The sequence below is a fragment of the Ceratotherium simum genome, chromosome 1 (genome assembly GCF_057802395.1).
Source record: "Ceratotherium simum simum isolate JZ-2026a chromosome 1, ASM5780239v1, whole genome shotgun sequence".
Taxonomy (NCBI): Eukaryota; Metazoa; Chordata; class Mammalia; order Perissodactyla; family Rhinocerotidae; genus Ceratotherium; species Ceratotherium simum.
In genome coordinates, this window is record NC_141900.1 from 53,906,451 (window position 1) to 53,929,904 (window position 23,454).

Genomic DNA, 23,454 nt, shown 5'->3' on the forward strand with positions numbered 1-23,454 from the left:
ATTGATGCCATAGTGTACACTTGATATACCACTGACAGACACAATGTTAGTTTCAAGAATTCTCATCAGAACTATAATTGTATTGCCCCAAGAAATCATAAAATTTCTTGATTACTTCCAAGAGCCTAATGAATTGATTAGGTAAAACTAGGATATGGACAATGTTGACCTTAGTTCTTTATTTTTTTTTTAAGTTGCTGAATTTTGCTTGTTTATAATATACTTTATTTTTAAAATATTATTGATTAATCATATAGAGAGTAGTAAACACTTGTAACATTTCTAAGGGGTTATACTTTTTAATTGCTTCATTCAATTTTTTTTTGTTATTACAGTAACATTGGTTTATTACATTGTATAAATTTCAGGTGCATATCGTTATACTTCTATTTGTGCATAGATTACATTATGTCCACCTCCCAAGACTAATTACAATCCATCACCACACACATGTACCTAATCATCTCTTTTGCCCTCCTCTCTCCCCTCTTCCACTCTGGTAACCACCAATCCAATCTCTGTCTTGATGTGTTTGTTTGTTGTTGTTGTTGTTGTTGTTTTTGTGAGGAACACCAGCCCTGAGCTAATATCCGATGCCAATCTTCCTGTTTTTTGCTGAAGAAGACTGGCCCTGGGCTAACATCCGTGCCTATCTTCCTGTACTTTATATGGGACGCCGCCACAGCATGGCCTAACAAGCGGTGCGTCAGTGCGTGCCCAGGATCTGAACCGGCGAACCCCAGGCCGCCACTGCGGAGCACACACACTTAACTATTTGCACCACCTGGCCGGCCCCGTTTGTTGTTGTTTTTGTCTTCTACTTATGAGTGACATCATACGGTATTTGACCTTCTCCCTCTGACTTATTTCACTTAGCATAATACCCTCAATATCCATCCATGTTGTCACAAATTGCAGGATTTCATCGTTTCTTATGGCTGAGTAGTATTCCATTGTGTATATATAGCACATCTTCTTCATTCATTCATCCCTTGATGGGCGCCTAGGTTGTTTCCAAGTCTTGGCTATTGTAAATAATGCTGCAGTGAACACAGGTGTGCATGTATCTTTATGCATTGGTGTTTTCGTGTTCTTTGGATAAAGACTCAGCAGTGGAATACCTGGATGGTATGGTAGTTCTATCCTTAATTTTTTGAGGAATCTCCATACTGTTTTCCATAGTGGCTGCACCAGTTTGCACTCCCACCAGCGATGTATGAGAGTTCCCTTCTCTCCACATCCTCTCCAACACATGTTGTTTCCTGTCTTGTTAATTATAGCAATTTTGAGGGGCATGAGGTGGTATCTTATTGTAGTTTTGATTTGCATTTCCCTGATAGTTAATGATGTTGAACATCTTTTCATGTGCCTGTTGGCCATCTGTATATCTTCTTTGGAGAAATGTCTATTCAGGTCTTTTGCCCATTTTTTAATTGGGTTGTTAGTTTTTTTGTTGTTGAGATGCATCAGTTCTTTGTATATTTTGGAGATTAAACCCTTATCAGATGTATGGTTTGCAAATATCTTCTCCCAGTTGTTAGCTTGTCTTTTCGTTTTGTTGATGGTTTCCTTTGCTGTGCAGAAGCTTTTTAGTTTGATGTAGTCCCATTTGTTTATTTTTTCTATTGTTTCTCTTGCCCGGTCAGACATGGTGCTTGAAAATATGTTGCTAAGACTGATGTCGAAAAGCGTACTTCCTATGTTTTCTTCTATAGGTTTCATGGTTTCAGGTCTTACATGCAAGTCTTTAATCCATTTTGAGTTAATTTTTGTGTATGGTGTAAGGTAAGGGTCTACTTTCATTTTTTTGCATGTGGTTGTCCGGTTTTCCCAACACCGTTTGTTAAACAGACTTTCTTTTCTCCATTGTATGTTCTTGGCTCCTTTGTCGAAGATTAGCTGTCCATAGATGTGTGGGTTTATTTCTGGGCTCTCTATTCTGTTCCATTGATCTGTGTGTCTGTTTTTGTGCCAGTACCATGCTGTTTTGGTTACTATAGCTTTGTAGTATATTTTGAAATCAGGGAGTGTGATACCTCCAGCTTTGTTCTTTTTTCTGAGGATTGCTATGGCTATTCGGGGTCTTTTGTTATTCCATATAAATTTTAGGATTCTTTGTTCTATTTCTGTGAAAAATGTTGTTGGACCTTTGATAGGGATTGCATTGAATCTATAGATTGCTTTAGGAAGCATGGACTTCTTAATTATGTTAATTCTTCCAATCCAAGAGCATGGAATATCTTTCCCTTTCTTTGTGTCTTCTTCAATTTCTTTCAGCAATGTTTTATAGTTTTCAGTGTACAGATCTTTCACCTCTTGGGTTAAGTTTATTCTGAAGTATTTTATTCCTTTTGTTGCAATTGTAAATGGGATTGTTTTCTTAATTTCTCTTTCTGCTGCTTCGTTGTTAGTGTATAGAAATGCAACTGATTTTTGTATGTTGATTTTGTATCCTGCAACTTTACCATATTCATTTATTACTTCTAAAAGTTTTTGGTGGATTCTTTAGGGTTTTCTATATATAAAATCATGTCATCTGCAAATAGTGACAGTTTCACTTCTTCCTTTCCAATTTGGATCCCTTTTATTTCTTTTTCTTGCCTGATTGCTCTGGCTAGGACTTCCAGTACTATGTTAAATAGGAGTGGTGACAGTGGGCATCCTTGTCTGGTTCCTGTTCTTAGAGGGATAGCTTTCAGTTTTTCACCATTGAGGATGATATTGGCTGTGGGCTTGTCATATATGGCCTTTATTATGTTGAGGTACTTTCCTTCTATCCCCATTTTATTCAGAGTTTTTATCGTAGGTGGATGTTGTATCTTGCCAAATGCTTTCTCTGCATCTATTGAGATGATCATGTGATTTTTATTCTTCATTTTATTAATGTGGTATATCATGTTGATTGATTTGTGGATGTTGAACCATCCCTGCAACCCTGGAATAAAGCCCACCTGATCGTGGTGTATAATCTTTTTAATGTATTGTTGTCTGCAATTTGCTAGTATTTTGTCGAGGATTTTTCCATCTACGTTCATCAGTGATATTGGCCTGTAATTTTCTTTTTTTGTGTTGTCCTTGTCTGGTTTTGGTATCAGGGTAATGTTGGCTTCATAGAATGAGTTAGGGAGCTTCCCATCCTCTTCAATTTTTTGGAAGAGTTTGAGAAGGATAGGTATTAAGTCTTCTTTGAATGTTTGGTAGAATTCACCAGGGAAGCCCTCTGGTCCTGGACTTTTTATTTTGGGGGAGGTTTTTGATTACTGTTTCGGTCTCCTTACTGGTGATTGGTCTACTCAAATTCTCTATTTCTTCTTGATTCAGTTTTGGAGGGTTGTATGAGTCTAAGAATTGATCCATTTCTTCTAGATTATCCAATTTGTTGGCATATAGCTTTTCATAGTATTCTCTTATAATCTTGTATTTCTGAGGTGTCTGTTGTAATTTCTCCTCTTTCATTTCTGATTTTACTTATTTGAGCCTTCTCTCTTTTTTTCTCGGTGAGTCTAGCTAAAGGTTTGTCAATTTTGTTTATCTTTTCAAAGAACAAGCTCTTGGTTTTATTAATTATTTCTGTTGTTTTTTTAGTCTTTATTTCACTTATTTCTACTCTGATTTTTATTATTTCCCTCCTTCTACTGATTTTGGTCTTTGTTTGTTCTTCTTTTTTCCAGTTCCTTTAGGTACACTGTTACATTGTTTGCGACTTTTCTTGTTTGTTGAGATAGGCCTGTATTGCTATAAACTTCCCTCTTAGAACTACTTTTGCTGTAACCCATAAATTCTGGCATGTCATATTTTCATTTTCATTTCTCTCCAGGTATTTTTTGATTTCTCCTTTGATTTCTTCATTGACCCAGTCGTTGGTCAGTAGCATTTTGTTTAATCTCCACATATTTGTGGCTTTTCTGATTTTCTTCCTGTAGTTGATTTCTAGTTTCATACTGTTGTGGTCAGAAAAAATGCTTGGTATTATTTCAATCTTCTTAAATTTATGGAGACTTATTTTGTGGCCTGATATCTGATCAATCCTGGAGAATGTTCCATGTGCATTTGAAGAGAATGTGTACTCTTTGGTTTGGGGATGGAATGTTCTGTGTATATATATACTAGGGCCATCTATTCTAGTGTGTCATTTAAGGCCAATGTTTCCTTATTGATCTTCTGTTTGGATGATCTATCCACTGGTCTAAGTGGAGTGTTAAAGTCCCCTACTATTATTGTGTTACTGTCTATTTCTCCTTTTATGTCTGTTAATAATTGCTTTATATATTTAGGTGCTCCTATGTTGGAGCATAGATATTTACAAGTGTTATATCCTCTTGTTGGATTGTTCTCTTGATCATTATGTAATGGCCTTTTTTGTCTCTTGTTACAGTTTTTGTTTTAAAGTCTGTTTTGTCTGATATGAGTATTGCTACCCCAGCTTTCTTTTCATTGCCATTTGCATGGATTATCTTTTTCCATCCCTTCGCTTTCAGTTTGTAAGTGTTTTTAGGTCTGAATTGTGTCTCTTATATGCAGCATATATATGGGTCTTGTTTTTTATCCAATCAGCCACCCTATGCCTTTTAATTGGAGCATTTAGTCCATTGACATTTAAAGTAGCTGTTGATAAGTATGTACTTACTTCCATTTAACTTGTTTTTCTCGGTGTTTTAGTAATTCTTCTCCGTTCCTTTCTTCTTAGCTTGCTCTCTTCCCTTGTGGTTTCATGGCTTTCTTTAGTACTATGTTTGGGTTCCATTCTCTTAGTTTTTTGTGTGTTATAGGTTTCTGGTTTGTGATTACCATGGGGTTCATATACAGTAACCTATGTATATAGCAATCTATATTAAGTTGATGGTCTCTTTAGTTTGACCTCTGTCTGAAAGCTCTACTCTTTAACACCCCTCCTCCCACATTTTATGTTGTTGATATCATATCTAACCTCTTTTTTGTGCATTTGTATCTGTAACCCTCTTATCATGGAAATAGATAATTTTTCCTATTTGTGGTCTTCTCTTTCCCCCTTAAATAAGTCCTTTTAGCATTTCTTGTAGAACTGGTTTCTTGGTAACAAACTCCTTTAATTTTTGCTTGTCTGGGAAACTTTTTATCTCTCCTTCTATTTTGAATGATAACTGGGCCAGGTAGAGTATTCTTAACTGTATGTTTTTTTCCTTTTAGCACTTTAAATATGTCATGCCACTCTCTTCTAGCCTGTAAGGTTTCTGCTGAGAAGTCAGCTGATAGCCTTATGGGGTTTCCTTTGTATGTAACTTGTTGTCTTTCTCTTGTGGCTTTTAGGATTTCTCTTTATCTTTAATTCTGGACATTTTGATTATGATGTGTCTTGGTGTGGGCCTCTTTGGGTTTATCTTGTTTGGTGCTCTCTGTGCTTCCTGTACCTGGATGTCTGTTTCCTTCCTTAGGTCAGGGAATTTTTCAGCTATTATTTCTTCAAATAGATTCTCTGCCCCTTTGTCTCACTCTTCTCCTTCTGGGACACCTATAACACAGATGTTAGTGTGCTTGATGTTGTCCCAGAGGTCCCTTAGACTATCTTCACTCTTTTTAATTCTTTTTTCTTTTCTCTGTTCAGCTTGGGTGATTTCTTCTAGTCTTCCGTCCAGCTCTCTGATCCGTTCTTCTGTATCCTTTACTCTGTTTTTGAGTCCCTCTAGTGAATTTTTCATTTCCAGTGTTGTATTCTTCATTTCTGATTGGTTCTTTTTTATATCTTCCGTTTCTTTGTTGACATTGTCACTGAGTTCATCCATTCTTCTCCCAAAATCAGTGAGCATCCTTAACACCCTTTGTTTGAACTCTCTGTTGGGTAGGTCACTCATTTCTGTTTCATTTAGTTCCTTTTCTGGGGTTTTGTCCTGTTCCCTTACTTGAACATATTCTTTTGCCTCCTCATTTTGCCTCTTTTCCTGTGCTTGTGTATAAGTATTAGGTAGGTCAGCTACGTCTCCTGATCTTGGAGAGGTGAGCTTATATAAGTGATGCCTTATGAGGCCTTGCAGTGTGCTTCCCTCTCGTCACCAGTTCCAAATGTTCCAGGAGTGATCCCTGAGTTGGCTACGTGTGTCCTTCTGTTGTGGTGGGGTTGCTCTTCCCGTAGGTGCCCAGGGAGGCTGAGCTGTCCCCCTGGCTGACTGGTTGTAATGCTCAGCTGCGTGTAGTTGTTGTGGGCCCTTCAGTCTCTTTATCACGTGTGGGGAGCCCCAGCACAGTTGGCTGCAAGGTCTAATAGCACATTCCTGTTGCAAGTCTTCTATTAAGTGAGTAGGAGCCCAGTGTGGCTGGTTGTTAGGCTCAGGGGCTTACAATTGCTATAAGCCTCTGGCCTATAAGGCTCTTGTCAGCTCTCTGAGGATTGCAGCTGGGTGGGCTGGCCTCAGGCATGGGAGCACCCAATTGTTTCAGGCTTTGGAAGGTAGGGCCAATCCGCTATGTGGCTCTGTGAGAAGCGCAAATCTGCAGCTGACAAGCCCCACTACCCACAGGTCCACAACACAGTCAACACAGTCCTGCCCCATGTGCGCACCCTGACCCCCTGAAGTGGACCCAGTATCTCCAAGGCAGGAGCCCCACACACTCCACCAGCTCCCCACACTCTCTACCCATTCCTTCTGCACACCCTGCCCCACAGAGGTGGACCCACTCACCATGCTGCGGAGAATCCAGTCACCGATCTATGCAGGCCCACAAGTTGCCTGAGGGCTTGTTGTGGGGTGGGGCCAGTCCCTAGGGTGGGCTGCCTTCCCTGTCTGAGCTGGATTAAATCGGTGCTCTAGTGGCTGGGGCAGACCCTGACTAGCAGGCCACAGGGAGAACTCCAATGGCATCTGCCATCATCTATATCAGCACACCCACACCAGGTCACAGCAATGGCCACCACCAATGTCCCAGTCCCTGGAGAGGTCTCACCTCTCACCAACATGCACTCGGAGCCTATCAGGTGAGTCTCTTTTCACCAAAGGACCATGCACCTTTCTTTCTGGTGATTTTAGGTTGCTTTCCGAAATGGGTGAATTTGTGTGTGGGCCCTTTAAGAGCCAGCTTTAATTTCTTTGTGAACCAGCTTTTCTGGTAGTATTCCCCAATATTGTTAGTAGCAAGCATAGTCAGATATTATGCCACTCGTCTCGGTTGTGCTGGGTCCAAAAAATGCCTGTAGCAGCAATGCTCCCCGGCTCAGGTCCCCCACTCCTCCAGGAAAGGCTGCCTACCTTTGGGTTGCTCCCTGGCGGCTGTGAAGTGTTTCACCTTGTGAAGGTGGCATTTTTTCTCTCCAGAAGGGAGTTTCTGCCTCTTCCACCTCAATTAGGATTGTTGTTTGTTGCAGGGGTTCCTCTTATCCAGTTTTCAATTCTCTCTCAGGGTAAGTTTTCCAAGAGTAGTTGTAAATCGGCTGTGACCGTGGGAGGAGATGAGTTCAGCTTCTGCCTATGCTGCCATCTTGACTTCTCTCTCCTGACCTTATTTCTTGATTTAACTTTTTGACATGGGAAGTGCATAAAACAGTTTGACTAATGTGTTTCAAACAATGTTAGTAGTCATCAAAATGACTTTTCCACAGTATGAGGTTGGCATATAATTGCTGTTTTGTCTTACAATTTTAGGTTGAATTCATTAAGAGACATTATCAAGTCTACAGCAAAAGCTAATTTCCAAAGCCATAGTGGTGAAAGGTGATTCTTCTTGTAAAGAAAAATTTCAACCTCAGACTTGAACTCAAAATATTTCAGTGAAACTTTATCACTGCTAAACCCTCAAACTGTTGTGTGGTAAGGCAAGTCAAGATTTTCAGTTTCCATTTTTAACAAAAATAGAAATAAAGATAGTTAAATCTATAAGAGCAAATGAACTTCACCATTGACTGTACTGGTCCAATAATGTGTGATAAATTCCATTATTTTCCACAAAATACTTGCTGATGAACAATACAGTGAATAACCATAGGCTTTAAACACCTTACGTTTTCACAAACTTTGTAAAATTTGTTCAGCTAAGACTTTTTTTCTGCCACCACCAGTTATAATACATCTTAGCAGATTCCACTTCAGGTTGTACTGACCTAGGTTTTTTTCAACTTCTTTGAAAATATTCTCACCTATAGTTGTTCCACACAGACTGTTCATAACAGCTAACTTTTCAGTCACTTCACACTCAGCATTGGCTCTTCAAAAAGCCAACAATTGCACCGTATCGGTAACATATGTCAACCTATCAAGAGCCAGGGAAAACTACTCAAAATAATCTACCTTGGTTTTTAATTGACTGTTGATGTTGCTTTCAGTGTTCTCAACTTTTTGAGCAACTGTTCTCACCAAAAGGTTAATCATCTGATATAAGTTTATGCTCTCTGAGCACATTTCTTCCACTGCTTGCAATCAAACATTATTTAGTTAACTCACTATCCAGAAATGACTTTCTTTGCTTAGTTAATAAATGAGCCACTCAGAAACTTACTTTAGTTTCAGTCTCATTTTCACTTCTTAGTTTTATGAGAAAATTCTGCTGAGATATTCCATTTTAAATTTTCTAATTTTTCTGAATGTCACTTCCCTGTGAGTTAGGAATATTGTGGTGAATGCTTAGTCTGGTAATGTTGACCTATTTTGTATATTTTTAGCACTGTTTAGTGTCATGGCATAATAAACACAACACTGAGGCATCTAATTAGAACACAAAGTAATCCACAGTCCACTCTACCTTAAAAGCAGGACGTTCCAAATCTACTTTTCTATTCCTTTTTTGTTTTTAGATGATAGATATGCAATGTAATCTTTAAAACGAGGATAAAATGTCACAATGTACAACATGTACAGCAATACATGTGGCACTCAACATGCTGTCAAATTATAATCACGTCACAGATTTGTAGCACACTGAGCAGAACTAAATGAGGAGAGTGGCACATGTGGTTTCTCTAGAAACTACTCAGCTCCATCATTCTAGCGCTGACAGCCATAGACAATAGCTAAACAAAAGGGCATGACTGTGTTCCAATAAAACTTTACTTACGGACACTGGAATTTTCATTTGTAGAATTTTAACGTGGGTCTTTTTTATATCTTCCTTATCTCTTAACTTTTTGAATTTATGTTATACAATGATAATAAGTTTTAATGTCATTGTCTGCTAAGTTTAATGTCTGTGTCAGTTCTGGGTCATTTTCAACTGATTGATTTTTATGCTCATTACAGGTCCTATTTTGCTGCTTTTTTGCATACCTGGCAATTTTTGACTGGATACCATACATTGTGAATTTAACATTTTGGAGGGCTGGATATTTTTGTATTTCTATAAATATTCTTTTTTTGTTCTGGGTTGCAGTTAAGTTACCTAGGAACTTTTGATCCTTTTGGGTCCTGATTTTAAGGTTTATTAGGCAGGACTGGAGCCTACTACCAAGGCAAGACCCTTCTACATACTCTGTCCAGTGCCCTGTGAATCATGAGGTTTTCTAGTCTGGCTGGTATGACCAGGCACTGTTCCCAGCCCTCACACATGTACTGCTCAGCTGAATACTCAATGAACACTCTCTGCAGATATCCAGATTTCTCTTTCTGTGTACCTCTCTCCTTTCTGGTGTTCTGTGCTGCAAACTCCAGCTTCCTTTGACTCCCCAGACTCTCAGCTTTATCTATTTAACTTAGTGAGTCTGTTGAGCTCTGTCTTAATTCACCCTCCCTATTCTGCAGTCTGTAAGCTTTTTCAAGGGGTAAGGTGGGGCAATCATAGGGCTCACCTTGTTTGTTTCCTATCTCTGCCCTTGGTTGCCTTAGGTCCAGTATCTTGAAAACCATTGGTTCATTATTCTGTCTATTTTTGTTTGTTTCAAATGGGAGGATAAATCCATTCCCTGTTACTCCATGTTAGCCAGAAGCAGAAATTCTACCATATGGAATTTTATTTCTACAACTGCATACTGTTTCCTTCTATTTATTTTCTTATGCTAGCCATTCCTCTTTGTATGCTGTAATTTTCTTACAAAGTTGTATTCTCCACATTTAGCATAGTACCTTAGACACAGTAGATACTCCATAAATAATTGTTATCTAAAGAATTATTTAATCATGACTTTCTGCTTTTCATTTCCAAGAAAAAAACTTTATCTTTTTGCATGTTGCTAAAGAATCTAAGGAAGTTTAATTAAATTTCCTCTGATTCCAGTTCTAAATTCTTTCCAGAGGTAAGCTATTCCTCTAGGTCTTTAAGACCATTTTCCATTTTCCTTTAGTTCTTACAGCATTGTTCAAGGCCAAATGTCTATTATTTTCTGTTAATGCTTCCTGGCACAGGAAAAGTATATTCAGATCCTTCTTATTCTCCACCATCACGAAAAGGCAGGGTTTGTGGCCTATCCTTGGCTTCATTGACTGACTATTTCAATTGGTTTCTAGTAGCTTAAACTAAAATGCCATATAGAAAGGTATATAATCTTATTTTCAAGCAGCAGATTAGTACAAGAGTAGCTAACCCAAGCTTATTAAATAAGCAAGGATATGCAAGTGCAAGTCACTTTGTAGAAAGTTCTTATGTCCCAAACAAAAAGCACAAATACAAGACTGTCTCATCAAAAATTAGGCAAGTTTACACATGGGTGTTTTTAGAAATGAAGTTGGTATGCATAGTCCTTAAGACTAATTTTAAGTGACTCTCAAATGCTCTAGTGTACCTCTATTAAGTATCTCTACCTGTTTCTCTAACACAATGCATAATTTTATATATAAAAACTACAATCCTCAGCATGCTTTCTGTCTTTACTTTTTCTGTTTTCTACTCCTTTCTTCCTTTTATTTTGATTTATTGTCAAGAGTTGTAATTTTTAAGGTAAATAGGATTTAAAAAGAGGAAAACAGTGAGGAAAAGAAGTATATTATGGCCACCTAATAGGAAATATCTAAACAGAAAAGAATAACTGCCCACTTGATATGTTTTATACTTTTGACAATATAGATATAGTGCCAAGAACTGAGATCTGAAAAAGGAAAAGTCATTGGCTTCAAAATACAAAAAGAAACTAAAAAGTAAAAATTAATAAATGTATAAAGCCCTACAAAACATAACCTATCAAGTAATGGATGGCAAGTAATTTCTTAGTAATACTTAGATAAATTTTATATTAAAATAACAGTGAATATCTTATTCTTAACAAAACTTGATTGTAGGGGCCAGCCTGGTGGTGTGGCAGTTAAGTTCACGCGCTCTGCTTTGGCGGCCCAGGGTTCGCCGGTTCGGATCCTGGGTGCAGACTACTCACTGCTCATCAAGCCATGCTGAGGCGGTGTCCCACATAGAAGAACTAGGAAGACCTACAGCTAGCATATACAGCTGTGTACTGGGGCTTTGGGGAGAAAAAAAGAAAAAGAAGAAGATTGGCAACAGATGTTAGCTCAGGGCCAATCTTCCTCAAAAAAAACAAAAAAACTTGATGGTTAATTTTAAAAAAACACTTCCAACTATTTCATAGCAAAATATATGTACATTTTATGCAGCTGTAGGAGCATTCAGTAGTTAATGTGATGTGTATGTGTGGTGGGGGGACTCCAACAGCCAAGTGCTTGAGTTCCATAGCCTCTCCATCCAGATATCTGCTCTGTATAACTCTGAAACTCACGGTAGGGGTGGGAGGAGAGAAGCAACTACAGTGTATTAGTTTGCTAGGGCTGCCATAACAAACCACCACAGACTGGGTAGCTTAAAACAGGAATTTATTTCCTCACAGTTCTGTAGTTAGAAGTCCAAGATCAAGATGTCAACAGGATTGGTTTCATTCTAAGTCCTCTCTCTTTGATTCGTAGATAGCTGTCTTATTGCAGTGTCCTCACATGGTCTTTCCTCTGTGCAAGCACGTGTCTACATCCAAATTTCCTTTTCTTATAAGGACACCAGTCATATTGGAGTAGGGCCCACCATAAAGACCTCATTTTAACTTAATTTCTTCCTTAAAAACTTTATCTCCAAATATAGTCACATTCTGAGGAATTAGGAGTCAGAACCTCAACATATGAATGGTGTTGGGGAGAACAACACAATTCAGCCCATAGTATACAGCATCATTTATCTCATCATCTTTAAAGTCTCAAGAGACAGAGTGTAAGTCAGCATTAGGTACCAAATGACATTTCTATTTCAGCCTCATAGGTCTTAGAGTTTGTGTATAATACCCTAAGACACTTAAAATAGCTTATCTGTCTTAGTTTTCCATATTTAGTGGTTTGTTTGGTGTTTGCTGTTGTTATTTGTTTTTACTTTTTTGGAGTTTTATTTGATAGTTTAGTGAGAAATTGGGAAATAGCAGATCACTGCCATATGCAGTCTTGAAACTGAAGCCACAAAAGTTTTTTAGAAATAAGGCAGAGCCCTGGGGGGAGAGAGGGTTTTATATTGTTGTTATTTTAATGACCATACTAATTTTGAGGTACTTTAGTGAAAATTGACATAATCTTTTAGAGAAGCAATTTTACAATATCAAGAATTTAAGAATATATACCCTTTAATATATAACTCCAGTCTAGGAATTTAACATTAGAAAATAAAAGATGAGCACAAAGATTTTGCACAAAGATACTCATTACATCTTTATTTTTTATAGTGAAAAATTGGAAGCAACCAAAATTTTGTGTGTGTGTGTGAGCAAGATTAGCCCTGAGCTAACACCTATTGCCAATCCTCCTCTTTTTCACTGAAGAAGATTGGCCCTGGGCTAACATCCATGCTCATCTTCTTCTACTTTATGTGGGATACCTGCCACAGCATGGCTTGACAAGTAGTGAGTAGGTCTGCACCTGAGATCTGAACCCTCGAACCCCAGACAGCCAGAAGCAGAGCGCACAAACTTAACTGCTTTGCCACCGGGCCAGCCCACAACCTATATATTTTTTGAAGATTATTTAATGACTCAAGAAAAAGCTTGCAATATAATGCAAAGGGATAAAAGCGGGATGCAAAGCTACATACATGCAATAATCCTAATCTGAATGTGATGTGCGTATGTATTTATGTCTGGAAGGATCTAAATTTTAACATTATCTAAACCTTTTCCAATGGTCATGTTTTCATGATCACAACAAAATATATGTTTTAAAATGTGAATTCAGGGGCTGGCCCGGTGGTGCAAGTGGTTGGGTGCACGCGCTCCGCTGCGGCAGCCTGGGGTTTGCCGGTTCGGATCCCTGGCGCACACCAACGCACTGCTTGTGGAGCCATGCTGTGGCAGTGTCCCATATAAAGTGGAGGAAGACAGGCACAGATGTTAGCTCAGGGCCAATCTTTCTCAGCAAAAAGAGGAGGATTGGCATCAGATGTTAGCTCAGTGCTGATCTTCCTCACACACACACAAAGAAAATAAAATAAAATAAAATGTGAATTCATATCTTTGTTGATTATAGCTGTTTTCCTAGTAAATAGGGATCTCATTTTTTCATCCCAGCACTAAAGGAATTGACATTTCAGTTTGTTACTTATCATGTGTCCCATTGAAAGTTGATTTATAAGACATGTAGTTCTTGTAAAACAAATATTATATTATTGTATATTATCTATAATATATAGATATTATTATAAATATATTTCTATTTATTTTAAGATTTTTTTCCAAATTCTTTTAAGTTACCTTATATCATGATGTTTCTAACTCCTTTTTTATCTTGATATTGCATCTTTAGACCTTTGTTCAGTGAAACCAAGTTATAAAGTACAGAAAAAAGAATGCAAGACATCATATCTATAGTATACACTTTAATGAATATCCTCAATCATTCAGTTCTACACTACTATGGTATAGAGGCTAAGAGTGCCGGCCCTCCATCAGTGTAGGGGGAAGAGGAAAGCTGGGTTTTGGAGCCCACATTTGGTGAGTTGGGCATCCATGTGGGGTGGCAGCCTGGTGTGTGAAAGCTGAGCCAGAGCAGAGTGAGGAAGGTATCCATGCAGGGGAGAGGCAAGGGCCATGATAGCAGATTGGTTACATAGAGAGAGATTGATCACATAAATCTGTTAAAGAAAATGGGAGTCAGGTTCTCACTGTTGAAGAAGGGGATAACAAATATTGGAAGGGAGAAGACTGGAAACAACCTTGAGGTGTTGGATTGGAATTAGAGGTATTGATGTGAACTCATGGATTTCAAGAAATATAAATAGATCGAGAAATAAATGTAGATTTCAACATGTGCAGGCAACTACACACACACACACACACACACACACACATTCTCCCGTTCTGTCCACTGACATTGCGCTAATAACGAGCACAACTAGCACCATATATTGACTTCTAAATAACATTCTCCACTAAAAGGAACCAGGACTCCTTGGAGAAATGACAGATTCCAGAGGTAGGGTCTAAAAAATCTTTTTGTGTCAGAAAGTAAGGACATATTCAAAGAACGATAGGGACATGTCAAAGGACAACAATGTCGGACATAAGGTAGACAAATAAAGCATAATGACTCCTATGACTCCTTAGTACGGGACATTTTTTAAATATGGGTATTATTTAATCTCTAAGTATAAATTCAAAGTAAAAATCTAAGTATAAATCCTAAAGAAGAAAGCCTACCTTATTTTGTAAGAAACTATAATAGCAATTCTTGTAAATTTAAAATTAACTGGCTTTTTTTCCAAACTATGTCTAATTATAGGCAACAGGTTCAAGGGTTGGTGTCTTAACACAAAATGCAACTAACATGGGACTGTCAGTTATCATTTCCTTTATATATGGATGGGAGATGACACTCTTGATTCTGAGTATTGCTCCAGTACTTGCTCTGACAGGAATGATTGAAACCGCAGCAATGACTGGATTTGCCAACAAGGATAAGCAAGAACTTAAGTGTGCTGGAAAGGTAAAATAAAGACTGTTGTTATTGGGCTGGCCCCGTGGCTTAGTGGTTAAGTGTGCGCACTCCGCTACTGGTGGCCCGGGTTCGGATCCCGGGCACGCACCGACACACCACTTCTCGGGCCATGCTGAGGCCTCGTCCCACATACAGCAACTAGAAGGATGTGCAACTATGATGTACAACTATCTACTGGGGCTTTGGGGGAAAAAAAGGAGGAGGATTGGCAATAGATGTTAGCTCAGAGCCAGTCTTCCTCAGCAAAAAGAGGAAGATTAGCATGGATGTTAGCTCAGGGCTGATCTTCTTCACAAAAAAAAAAAAAAAAAAAGACCGTTGTTACCATCATAACATTTTAAGAGAAAAACAATCAGAGCTCCCATCTTTACGATATGTTCACTTCCTTTCTTAGGAATCTGTAAAGTGGTATATATGTATTGAAATGCATATAGACCAGTTTAGGATGGGGTGTAGATATGTTATAGCAAAACGGTGCATGATTTTTAGGGCTCTTGAGTCAAATTGGCTGAATTAGAATCCAGATTCTATCACTAAAAAAATATATGATATGAGCAAGTTATGTCAACCCTTCTGGACTTCAATTTCTTCCTCTAAGTGGGAATAATAATAGTATCCACTTACAGATTTTTGTGAGTATTATACAAAACGCTTAGCATTATTATATACAAAACACTTAGAATAGTGTCTGGAAGACAGTAAGCACTCAATAATGTCACCCATTATTACTGTTACTATATCAAGGGGGAATTTGCTAACACTGTGGTTCCCATTCTCTGATTGTTGAATAAATTTTCTTGAACAATTCTGGGTATTTTATTTCTCAAAATAAAGAGGAAATATAATAGATAGTGAATACAAGGCAATGCACTGATAATGATAGTGCCTAAAACAAGGTTTTAGAGACAAGGACCATTTTTTTACTGATCAAAATGAACAATTTATTTAATTACTTGAAAAATGCTTTGACATATTTAAGCTTCTCAGGATCAATCATATTCATAAAAATAATCATTGCATTGGAGATTTAGGGAAACATTAGTATTGTAGTATCATAACATCTAGGAATTGAAAGAAATGTCATTTGATCCAACCCCTCATCCAAACCCAAAGTAGGAATTCCTTATACGTCATCCCTGTCAAGGATCATCCCTGTCAAGGTTCATCCATGTTCTATCCACCCTCACCCTCCAGTGACAATGCATTACTTTCCCAGGCTGCCTGTCCTTGGATAGCCTTCAATGGTAAGCAGTCCTTTTTTTTTTTTTAGTGGCCTTCTGTCCTGCTCTTCTTGGCTTTCATCTTGGTAGAGGTCCAAAGCCTGTTTCTCATGGCAGCCTTTAGGAAGTTACATCATGTAAGGGCTGAGTCTTCTCTCGGCCATCCATCCGCAGATCTTTAAGCTGTTCCTCTCATGAGGAACAGTTTCAAAAATCTTTATCACATTGGTGAACATCCTCTGAATATGAAAATGATTTTAGTATCACTTATAGTCTGTATCACAGTGACTGTTTCACAGTTGACACATTATAAATATCATGAATATTCATGAATAGGGATGAAGCACATGACTCATCAAAATCTGGTTTGCGTGACCCTTGGACCTTTCCACCTTTCTTGCACTAGATAAGGACCCTTGGAATGTCTGCTTGGGCAGTACAGACTGAACTACTTAGCATATATTTGCCTCAGGGACAGTGAAAAGTTGTCTAGCCCTGTCTGTGTGCAAATTATCACAACTTCTAAATTAATGGGCCCCTAATTATTATTATGTCATAAACTCTAGTTGTATATGTGCCCTTTGACTTTTCCTTTTTATATTATCAGAGTAACCTCAGACTATGCCATCAGTAACCCAATCAAATAGGCAATCCATGTCCTTTCCCAGTAGCTTTTAATCAGTCAATTTACCAAACACTAAAATATAGAATATAGACCCGTAAAACATATTGGTCCTTCAGTTGCACATGTAGATTTGAAGAAATCATCAAATGTTTTACTTTTCAGACTTAAAATGGCCATATTAGTAAAAAAAAAAAAAAAAAAAAAAGGCTATTTTCTAAGGTTCTGTAATGATATTAGTCCTTTCTCCATTGTGAAAAATGATCACAATATTTTTTTGTTGATTTCTTTTTTTCCTCAAAATTTCAGCATTTTTATCCATTTTCCTTGCATACTACAGAAAGTATTACAAATGAAGGTTTCTTTGAGTTTAGTTTGAAATTAATGAGAATTGAGAACAACTCAACATCAAAATTGAGAGCAGAATCCAGGGGTCCTGACCACAGTACAGAAATCTAGTTCTCTCCTGTAACCCAAGGTGTCCTTCAAATAACACTGGGTGTCTACTTAGGTCTTCCTCTGTGCTACAATCCACTCTGCCAGTCTGGAAACAGAATGTGAAAGCAGAAAGTTTCTCTTTCAAGTCAACATGTTTTCTCGTGTTAAAGAAGTTATTCTAAGCCAAAAGTCTCCTCCATTTTGGATCCCATGAGATTACTCTTTCTTTTGAAAACTATATAAATGTGGAGAATCATTAATTATATTTGAATTAAATATCTTTTTAAGTTCACAGACATCAAAATGAGAAATGGCTATATCTTATACCGAATTCTGTAGCCACACCCCGTGTTACTTTACTGCAATGTTCCTTAGTCCTTTTGGTTGCTGTTTGCATTTCTATGCTAGAATAAAATAATTATTTATTTGATTATCTCTCCTGTCTTCTTCTTGAATTATCTTGTAATAGGACAGGACCTTTGCATAATTGCATATGAACATAATGCTCACTAATGTTTGATCTTCTGAACCTGGAACCAGATTAAATAATTAATAATTTAGTGAAGACTTGAAGGGGGCTAAATTTATATCAGTAGACTAAATCTTTTCAAAGGAAATTTTTCTTGAGCCTGTTATCTTGAAATGTTATTTTTCTATCTTATTTTTGGGAAAGAAAAAAGGAAGCTAAGAAAACTCATCAGAAAAAATTATTGACTTGATGTACTTAATATGTCCCTGGTGTAAGTGACTGAAATTCACAACCAGGAGAAGTTTAACCATTACTAATTTTATTTCTCTATTTTATTGTCCTACTTTATAAGATAGCAACCGAAGCTGTGGAGAACATACGTACTATAGTGTCATTAACAAGAGAAAAAGCCTTTGAGCAAATGTATGAGGAGACGCTTCAGATTCAGCACAGGTGATTGTAGATTCATACTGACTCCATCAACTATAGTTTGTTCCTGTAAAGGCAGTACTCCTGGATGACTCCAGTGGTTAGCCTGCCAATTTAATTGCTCTGGAATCTTTCCTAGTAATGGCATATCATAATTTCTCATATGACTTCACCAAGAGGAGACTAGGAGAGGAATCGAGAGCAAGTACAGTTAGAATATACATTTTAGGCCCACCCATATTGCCGTGAATTATTACTAAGTGTGCACATTTTTCTTATTTTCCTGAAACAAGATTGAGGAAATAACATATTCAAGAAAGAAAATAAGATTTCTCAGCCCTTTATATTGAATCTGTAAAACAGTTCACATTTTAAAATGAATATATACACAATAAATGTGATCATTCCTTTTAAGTTAAAACTAGTCCTCCTTATCACAGGTACTTAGTGATACTCTTTGTATTACTTTATCAGAGAGATAGCTGTGTACTCTTTTACACTCATGCTTGTGGGTGGTACTGTCCTTTAATTTCCACTATTTACTCTCTTACTGCAAGATTACAAGAAAAATATTTCAAATACTCAGAAACCAAATTAACTCTTTCTTTAGCTGTCCTTTCACAGACCTTGTCCATTCATTTGAAAGTACATAGAGGCAACTTTATGACACTGAACTAGGGTGGATAGCTATAGAGAAAATCATTCTATTTTCAATTTCCTCTGTAATAATTCTCAGTAGTTAAAAAAATCACTTTCTCTTTAATTCTTAGAATAATGTATATCCCCTAAATGATAATATGTCTAGTATTCTATATTCACTACTCTACACTTATCAAAATGACCTTGCTATACCTCATGCTTCATTATTTAGTAAATTTTGTGCATTTCAGAAATACCTTGAAGAAAGCACAGATCTTTGGAAGCTGTTATGCATTCAGCCATGCCTTTGTATATTTTGCCTATGCAGCAGGGTTTCGATTTGGAGCTTATTTAATTCAAGCTGGAAGAATGACCCCAGAGGGCATGTTCATGTAAGTTGTGCAAATATATAAACCCTGTAAATTGGATCATGTACTTTAATAAACCACAAAGATGTCTAGTTTATAGTGCATTATCATTTAAATCACTCATGTGGAAAAGACATGCTGGGATACTTTTTTAAAATATTTTTTTTTATTATTTATTATCTATAAGTGCAGTCTTGCTGATAAATACAGGTAATCTGAGTTAAACTCCCAAATGAAATGCCCCTTGCTGCAGTTTACTAGAATGTGGGAATGTTGGGGTAAAATATGCCGTCCGGAATTTGTGAGGCTTCATGGAACTCCCACGGTGGAGATGGCTGTATCAAGTATGACTATAAATCAGTGAGTTTGAGTTCTTTGCTAAGCAAATATTCCAGAAGAAACACATCAAATGAGTATTTCTCTTCAGAAAAGTCACATTTGGAATTGATCATGGCATCCCAATGAGGCTGCCTCTTCCCAAAGCATTTGCTGGAGCTTCTATTTTGGAATTCTGTTCACATAGTTATGAATTTCTTTACTTTATAGGAACACCTAAATTCAACTTCTGAAATTAGAAAAATTAATTTTGAGTGTTAATTCTGAGCCTCCTAAGCCTCCCTAAAATGCCAAATGTTGCTAATCTATATCAGAAATGTCATTGCTAAACATTTAGAGCTAGAGAAATCCAAACAATATTTGACTTCAACAAGTAGTGTTATGTTGGGGCCGGCCCGGTGGCACAGGCGGTTAAGTGAGCGCGCTCTGCTGCAGCGGACCGGGGTTCGCTGGTTCAGATCCCGGGCATGCATCAACACACTGCTTGGCAAGCCATGCTGCGGCGGCATCCCATAAAGTGGAGGAAGATGGGCACGGATGTTAGCCCAGGGCCAGTCTTCCTCAGCAAAAAAAAAAAGAGGAGGGTTGGCAGATGTTAGCACAGGGCTGATCTCCTTACAAAAAAAAAAAAAAAAAGTAGTGTTATGTTTTTTAACAAGCCCGCCAAAACATACACATCAAAGCAAGTCTCAGCCTCTGCAAAATGACTTGGGAGATTACACTTGTTCAAGGATGCTTCCATTTGGCAAAGGGTGTTGGGAGCTCCTCTTTGGGATTTGCCTCCCAAGACTCAGTCACCTTCTTCTGAATGTCCTCATTGGTGGCACATATTTGTACTTTGAGGATATATTTAATTTGAGGAAATCACCAAAAGTCATTTGAAGCAAATAATTTCAGAATAACTTGGAATAATTTTTAGTTTCTATTCATGTGACTATTTATTTATCAAACATTAACTGAGTTCCCAGGAAGTTTCTTGGCTAGGCACTCAGAAAAAAACAGTCTACAGTTCACCAACCCAGTGTTCCCGAATCTTACCTGACTATAAGGCCACTTAACAGTTTCCTGGAAGCAGATTTCCTTGAGAAATGGAATTCCTGTATTTAAAATTTCAACAGAGATTGTAGGCTCCATGTTCTAATGTTCTCCTACCCTCTAAAACAGTGTGCAGTTTTGCCTGTGTGAACATATAAGCCACAATTATGACATTTAGCCTTGGGCTTCATTGTAATTACACAGACTAATTTACATAGATAGATTAACAAGAAACTAAATGTAGAATCACCTAAGTTAATTCATTCAGCTCACTGGCCTGCACTAAATTAGCAAGTTTTTCCCTTGGTTTGAATGTAATGCAAGCAATCACAAGCTTAAAAGTTGGTTGTATTCCAAAAGTTTGTCTGCAAGCCAGTTGTTTGAAACTCAGAACGTGTTTTCCTCATAGTTGTTCTAAACTTTCTGCAGCTGTCTTTATCCCTAGGGTCCCATTCCTTCAGTATAACTGGTCTTTGGTATTAGTAGAGAGCAAGTCAAGTAAATATATTCATACTAACATAGGATGTGTGATGATTTTCTCAATTCTCACAGAAGAATTTTCATTGTTAAAGGCAATCGTAATTCAAATTAATTTCTAATGGTTTTACTTGAAGGTAGTATAACAAAGCAATCAAGAGAGAACCACCTCATCTTTCCATCACCAAACTCACCAGGCTACCACATGGTTCACCATGCCTGCCATCTCTGTGGAAGAACTAGCCGTCCCAGTCTATGATGGGTTCCTGCAATCACCTCTTCACATCAGTTTCTCTGTTACTACTATTTCTTTGCTTTATCACCTGTCTTAAGAAAAAGAAAGAAATCTCTCCCATGACCCTAAGTCCCTTTCTACCTACTTCCAATGGCTCTGCTCTCCTTTGCAGCAAAACAAATTTCAAAGAGTTGCCTATTTTGTTCTCTACACCTTCTCATTTCCAATCTCCCTTAAGCTCGTTCCAATCAAGCCTTGGTTCCCACCATGCCATTAGAAAGACCCGTTGTCAAGGTCACCGTTAACCTCCATCTCGCCCACCCATACAGCCATCCAGTGCTCAGTTCTCCCATCTCACCTAACTTGATCTCTCAGCAACATTTGACACTCTCCTTCCTGAAACATTTTCTTCTCTAGGCTTTTTTCCTTTGTTATTGGCCTCTCCTTCTTTGTTTCCTTTACTGGCTCTTGTTTTTCTGCCAGGCTTCCACATGTTGAGGGCTTTAGAGCTCTCAGAGCTCTTCATCTACAAACTCTCATTGGTGATTTCATGCAATCTGATGGTTTCAAATATCACCTGTGTCCTGATGACTCCCTTCTGTGTTTCCAACTCTGACCCTGCCCCTGAACACCACACACTTATCCAGCTACCTACTGAACATCTCCACTTGCATGTCTAATAATATCTTAATGTGTCCAAAACAGAACTCAAGGTTTTTTCTCTCACCAAAGGTTCTCTTCCCCAAGACTTCTCCATCTTAGTAAACAGCACCACCATTCATACATATGCTCAGCCCAGAAATCTAAGAGTCATCTTTGTTACTTCTCTTGCCTTCACCCACCACATCCATCATCAAGTCCTGACAGCTCTAATTCCAAAATACTTCTCACCATCTCTACCCATGTTACCCTCCTCCTTACCTCCTTGCCTGTCTTGACTTGGACCACTGCAACAAGTTGCTCACTGTTATCCCTGTATCCACTCCTGCTTCTCTGTAATCCATTCTCCACACTGTAGCTAGGCTGATCTTTTAAAACACAAACCTAATTCCATCGGTGTATTAAAATATCATAATGACTTCACATTGAAATTTGAATAAATCAAAATTCCTTACTCTGACCCAAAAGCCCTATACAATCATGCCTCTGCCTTCCTTTCCAGCCTCATACACCAATGTCTTTTTTGTGAACTGCACATCAGCCCCACATTTGCCATTTCTGTCCCTGGGACTCCCATCTCAGTGCTTTTGCTCTTGCTCTTCTTTCTGCCTGGAATAATCATTCTCCACCTCTTTGCCAGGCTGCCTCTTGCTCACTATCCGGGCCTCTGCTCCTAAGACCGCTCCTCAGAGAAACTTTTGTTAATGGCCCAAAATAGTCCCCTTACCCTTCCTCATCATCACTTTCTATCCTATTACCATGTTTTATTTTGTGTATAGCACTTACCACTATATGAAACTTATCTTTTTTGTTTCTGTATTTATTGAGGGCATAGACTGTAAGCTCAGTGAGGGCAGGGCTTAGCCTATTTTGGTTACTGATGTTTCCCTAGACCCAAAAACAAGAGCTTGGCATATAGTAGGCACACAATAAATATTTGTTGAATGAATGACTGAATCAAAAATACAGGGGGAAATTTGGAGTGATGCATAGTTAAGCAGTCCAGTCATTCCTAGAAATGTACTTCCAGATTCTACTTTTCTACTTTTTACAGATTCTACTCCTGTTTTTCACAGATTTTTCTATTTTTCTTCCCTTCTACATCCATAATGTCTAACACCAGGTGCTTTGGCAGAAGGACCGGGTTTAAGTCAAAGACAATCATTTGTATAGAAATAGGATGTTTGTAATTGGGATCTACTTCTACATACTGAAATTTGTTTAGGTTAAAACTAAGCAAAGAATTTTCTTAGTTAAAGAATGATACAACCTCAAAATCATGCTGATCACTATCATGCCTGCAAGTGACATCAGATAGGACGTTTTTTGAAAAGGACCTCTCAAGACAGCCAACCACTCTGTTTCATATGATAATCACTGTAACAACAAACCTTGATTGAGTCCTTATTCAGTATTAAAGATTTGTCATGCATTATCTGCTTAATCCTTTCAACTACACTGTGAACTATTATGATTCCCATTTTACAGATGGGGAAAATTAAGACTCAAGGAGGTTACCTAACTTGCTCCAAGTCACTTAACCAGCAAGTGTCAGAGCATAGATTCAAGTTCATGATTCAAGATGCCAGAGGATTTGCTTAGTAGAAAATTTTTTTTATTATTATCATTATAATTATTATTGTTACTAATTCTGTAGACAAACTTGCATAG

The 23,454-nt window shown here is 37.9% G+C and overlaps 1 protein-coding gene and 1 long non-coding RNA gene across 2 annotated transcripts in view; one reads left to right on the forward strand and one right to left on the reverse strand.

Moving 5' to 3' along the window:
* The window catches only part of LOC147918200 (uncharacterized), a 475,202-nt gene that overhangs the window by 201,763 nt on the left and 249,985 nt on the right, over window positions 1–23,454 (reverse strand). The window lies entirely within an intron of this gene.
* ABCB5 (ATP binding cassette subfamily B member 5) overlaps window positions 1–23,454 on the forward strand; it is a 118,138-nt gene that overhangs the window by 76,158 nt on the left and 18,526 nt on the right. The window contains exons 20-22 of the mRNA XM_004418938.3: window positions 14,640–14,843; window positions 17,957–18,057; window positions 18,924–19,064. Of these exons, the coding sequence (XP_004418995.1) occupies window positions 14,640–14,843; window positions 17,957–18,057; window positions 18,924–19,064 (446 nt within the window). The remainder of the gene's footprint in view (window positions 1–14,639; window positions 14,844–17,956; window positions 18,058–18,923; window positions 19,065–23,454) is intronic.